This window comes from Diaphorina citri, unplaced genomic scaffold (assembly GCF_000475195.1).
Source record: "Diaphorina citri unplaced genomic scaffold, Diaci psyllid genome assembly version 1.1 scaffold416, whole genome shotgun sequence".
Lineage (NCBI taxonomy): Eukaryota > Metazoa > Arthropoda > Insecta > Hemiptera > Psyllidae > Diaphorina > Diaphorina citri.
In genome coordinates this window covers 140,319-145,474 of record NW_007377851.1, presented here as the reverse complement: position 1 = coordinate 145,474, position 5,156 = coordinate 140,319, and the positions used below count along the sequence as shown (strand labels likewise).

Sequence of the window (5,156 nt, the reverse complement as noted above, 5' to 3'; positions counted from 1 at the left end):
AGCAGAAATCCGGAGCGAAGCGACGGGTTTCGGCTAGTAATACAAAAAATAAATAAACAATTAACCTTATTAGCCAATACCTATTTGTATCCAATTTTACGTCACCACTCAAGCAGTCCATTCCACCTCGGTCATCAATGTCCAAGAACTTTCTTCTACTTCCGCTAGGTGGAGATGCCAGCTCTCCTGGTTTCCAAGACTGGTTTCCAAGACTGGTAGGAGAACCTCTTTCTCTGAAGAAATCTTTCTCTAATGGTTTAACCAAGTTTAGTTTCTTCACCTGACCGGATTAAGTCTTGAGGTGTGAGTTTAAATTACGGTTAATTTCACGTGATTTTTTTTTTCTATTTTTTTTTTTTTTTTAAATTTATTTTAAACCAAAACCATTCCTTTTTGGTCTTTTTTAAAAACTGAGATCTAAATCGGCCGGGCTTACGTGCGGGAAAATTTGGTTGCAATTATTTATTTAAAATCCGTGTTGAAGTAGGTACATTTTTTCTATTTCATTGGGTTAAGACGCAAAAGATAGGGACTTTTGGTGTTGTTTTCATGTAAATTGGCAATTTTGAGGGTCCGTTTTTCTTTGTAAGAAATTATATACCTATTTCCTTGCTCCCTTTATAAATAAAACAGATACCATGTCTATAAGTATCTTTTTTTTATATTTCTTATCATTATCAGCATTTGAAAGTTTCTAAAAAATTTGAAAAGATATTAGGACTTTATTATAGATATCCAGATAGGTAGGTACCTACATTTCTAATCTACTCTTTTAGCTCCTTCGTCTTCCTCCTCCCATCTTTGAAAGTTAGCATTTTACAACTTCAAATAATACCTAATAATAATAATTTTCTCTGTTTTTTATTTTAAGATTTTTGAGTGTTGATAAAATTTACCCACAAGTTCAAGTTTCGAAGTGATATAATCAAATCGGTTAGAAATATTCTCGTGATTTTGAATACGTTCTTGTGTGACGTTGTGAACTTTACTGCGTTGTTATGGAGTAACCAATCCTACAAGGTAGGTACAAAGGACTTTACAACTTTGAACTTTTACCACTACTAAACCCTAAGTATATGTTCGAGGACACAGATTGTGTGAAACTTGAAAGAATTTTAATTGAGTCTTTTCAGACCTAGGTCTGAAAGACTTAATTAAAATGTTAACAAACTTATCATAAAATGTCGTTCCCAGATTAATGCACTACCGTAAATGACCTAACATGGATTCGAACCACTAACCATCAAATTGATCCTCTAAAGTTAAGCTTAGACTAGTTAACCCGATTGGATAAAGCAATCTGGCTAATTTAAATCCAATGCTTCAAACCAACCAAAAAGTTAAATAATTTTCTCTGTTTTTTATTTTAAGATTTTTGAGTGTTGATAAAATTTACCCACAAGTTCAAGTTTCGAAGTGATATAATCAAATTGGTTTGAAATTTAATATTCTCGTGATTTTGAATACGTTGTTGTGTGACTTTGTGAACTTTACTGCGTTGTTATGGAGTAACCAACCCTACAAGGTAGGTACAAAGGACTTTACAACTTTGAACTTACTTTTACCACTACTAAACCCTAAGTATAATGTTCGAGGACACAGATTGTGTGAAACTTGAAAGAATTTTAATTCAGTCTTTTCAGACCTAGGTCTGAAAGACTTAATTCAAATGTTAACATACTTAATGCACTACCGTAAATGACGTAACATGGACTCGAACCACTAACCATCAAATTGATCCTCTAAAGTTAAGCTTAGATCAGTTAACCCGATTGGATAAAGCAATCTGGCTAATTTAAATCCAATGCTTAAAACCAACCAAAAAGTTGAACCTTTAGATTAGCCCTAACTTTTATTTGAAAGTTTGGCCTCGAGTGGAGACATCCCATATTTTGTTTAATGTAAACCGAAATAGCCAGCAGCACATGCTGCTTGTCTAGGTTGTCACCCATCCAGGCGTACACCACATCCAACGTTGCTTAACTTGAGTGGAAACTAGTTTCTTTTACTAGACCGCATGGACTCAGAGTATCATGAATATCATGATTCATTTATACTTATGATAAAATGATAGATTAATATCGATGTTGCTTTCACCAATACACTGTGGTCTGGTAGTTGATTTGATCACATACATTCATCCAGGCGTACACCACATCCAACGTTGCTTAACTTGAGTGGAAACTAGTTTCTTTTACTAGACCGCATGGACTCAGAGTATCATGATTCATTTATACTTATGATAAAATGATAGATTAATATCGATGTTGCTTTCACCAATACCCTGTGGTCTGGTAGTTGATTTGATCACATACATTTCTGTCTGGGAGTTGATGGACTATCATTTTATTTCAATGCAACTATGTAGATATATGCGTTGATACCGCCTCAGTGCAGTAGAAAGATACTCGCCTGGTAACCAGGAGGGCGCGGGTTTGATCCCAGCCGTATATAATTTATTTGAGGTGTATGGGATAAATTTCGCTCCGCAGGCGTTGATTTAAACCGAAGAGATACTATCTTCATTCTCTTTTCGATTTTGGGACGATAACATCCTACCAGTTTTGACAGAGGGAACTGTAACTTTATTTCTAAATGGAAACTTCATAAATAAAGTTATAGTTCCCTCTGTCAAACCTCTTTAAAAGTCCAGTACCTCCGCTATCCTCTGTAGTTTAGACGTGTCAGGTACTTGTTGAATTTTACGCAACGTGTTGATAAGCTCGTCTATTTTTACCAATTCCGCACTGAAACAGAATCCGAAAAAAAAAACATTACTTTTCTTATTAATGTAAAAGTATTGAGTCGTATTGCTGAAGAAAAGTCAGAAAATTAAATTTGCTGGACATGTCATGAGAGGTTAAAAGTGGTGAACTTTTATAAAAAGCATTGTGGATGGTAAGATTGAAAATTTCTTTTAATTCAGGTAATTTTACATATTTTCTTCTGAATTCTATTCTATTCCATGTTATTCTATTCTTACCTCTGTTCAGCACTATCCAGCTCAGGTTTGGCAATATCTTCCTTGATGGCTTTCTCCTTCTTGCCCAGATCCTCTATCACCTTGTCCATATTGTTGATCATTTTGTTCACTCGTTTAAACAGACGTTTGGCAGCTTTGCTTTCCTTGAGTACCACTTCCTTACTGGACGGGTCGAGCGTTTGCATTGCTTCCTCGAGATCTTTCAAATCCTGAGGGAAGTGACATGGAGGATAAGTAGACGAAAACATGCACTTATCTAGGTGAAGTTTTAGAGTAAAAGAAAAAGAAAAAAAAATGAGGAACTAGGAAATTTTGCTTTTCCTTCTACGGATTTTATATCCCAAGATAAATTAATTTGAAAAATACTGTACTAAGTAAGCTCGCTTGCAGGCGACACTAGTGTGCTTGTTGCGCTTTTGCGCATAACTTGTATCGTAAAGTCGCAACCGTTTGAATTTTTTCATTAGAAGGGCACATAAAAACTGAACTTTCGACCTATTAAGCTTTGCTTTCCTTGAGTACCACTTCCTTACTGGACGGGTCGAGCGTTTGCATTGCTTCCTCGAGATCTTTCAAATCCTGAGGGAAGAGAGGAAGAGACATGGAGGATAAGTAGACGAAAACATGCACTTATCTAGGTGAAGTTTTAGAGTAGGTAAAAGAGAAAAAAAGAGAGAGAAAAAAAAGAGGAACTAGGAAATTTTGCTTTTCCTTCTACGGAATTTTATATCCCAAGATAAATTAATTTGAAAAATACTGTACTAAGTAAGCTCCCTTGCAGGCGACACTAGTGTGCTTGTTGCGCTTTTGCGCATAACTTGTATCGTAAAGTCGCAACCGTTTGAATTTTTTCATTAGAAGGGCACATAAAAACTGAACTTTCGACCTATTAAAGATACTTTTTCGGAGTTTTGACTGCAGATATGAATTCATAATTATGTATATATTCATAATTTTTAACCGAATGCATCTCCTCTATTGTAAAAATGGGATTTAGCCCATCTAAACGCAGAACTACTGAAAAGAAATAGATTTACTGAAAAGAAATATATTTGTAACTAGTTACGAAGCTCCATGTGTAGTGTCCCATTATATTACACAGTATTTCCTTCAGAGAGTGCTAAAAGTAGCACCATTCGATTCCCCGTGAAAAATCACATGGGATTATTTGAAAAATACTGTACTAAGTAAGCTCCCTTGCAGGCGACACTAGTGTGCTTGTTGCGCTTTTGCGCATAACTTGTATCGTAAAGTTGCAACCGTTTGAATTTTTTCATTAGAAGGGCACATAAAAACTGAACATTCGACCTACTGAAGATACTTTTTCGGAGTTTTGACTGCAGATATGAATTCATAATTATGTATATATTCATAATTTTTAACCGAATGCATCTCCTCTATTGTAAAAATGGGATTTAGCCCATCTAAACGCAGAACTACTGAAAAGAAATAGATTTACTGAAAAGAAATATATTTGTAACTAGTTACGAAGCTCCATGTGTAGTGTCCCATTATATTACACAGTATTTCCTGTACTTTTCGAGTTTTTCCCGTAAATATGAATAAAAAAATCTCACCTCCTGGTAATCCGACATCTCTTCCCGTAGGTCCGCCAGTTCATGTTTCTCGACCAGGAGTTGTCATAATAATAATAATAGACTCTTGAGTGGAAGGTAACCACTAGGCGAGGTTAACGCCGGAGGCGTTTTCTACCACCTAACCCTTAGAGCTCCATTATTATGTGGTCAAAATCTCAAATAAATGAGGATAAAATTCCATGCCTCGGCTGGGATCGAACCCACGCCCTCCTGTTTACCAGGCGAGCGTCTTGACCACTACGCTACCGAGGCAGGTTGTAGGTCTTACTATCTCGAAATCATAGGGAAGGACAGGCTTTTCTCGACATAAAAGTGAAAGAAAAATACAGAGGACAAACTTCATCTGAGGATAAAGTTCGCCAAAGGCGGGAATTCCATGCCTCGGCTGGGATCGAACCCACGCCCTCCTGTTTACCAGGCGAGCGTCTTGACCACTACGCTACCGAGGCAGGTTGTAGGTCTTACTATCTCGAAATCATAGGGAAGGACAGGCTTTTCTCGACATAAAAGTGAAAGAAAAATACAGAGGACAAACTTCATCTGAGGATAAAGTTCGCCAAAAGCGGGAATCGCAG

At 36.5% G+C, this 5,156-nt stretch overlaps 1 protein-coding gene across 1 annotated transcript; it reads right to left on the bottom strand.

Moving 5' to 3' along the window:
- Positions 1 to 2,641: 2,641 nt before the first annotated feature.
- On the bottom strand, positions 2,642 to 4,618 carry LOC103508619 (mitochondrial proton/calcium exchanger protein-like). Its single transcript, XM_008473177.2, has 3 exons — positions 4,561 to 4,618; positions 2,984 to 3,192; positions 2,642 to 2,747 (listed from the first exon to the last, which is right to left on the bottom strand). The coding sequence occupies exons 1-3, from the start codon at positions 4,576 to 4,578 to the stop codon at positions 2,642 to 2,644; spliced, it is 333 nt and encodes a 110-aa protein (XP_008471399.2). The 5' UTR covers positions 4,579 to 4,618.
- Positions 4,619 to 5,156: the final 538 nt, after the last annotated feature.

What these genes read in the sequence shown, in the direction of transcription:
- LOC103508619 (XM_008473177.2), bottom strand. An exon ending in CTGGATAGTGCTGAACAGAG is followed by an intron (nt 2,748 to 2,983) that starts GTAAGAATAGAA and finishes ATTCTGTTTCAG; the next exon opens with TGCGGAATTGGTAAAAATAG.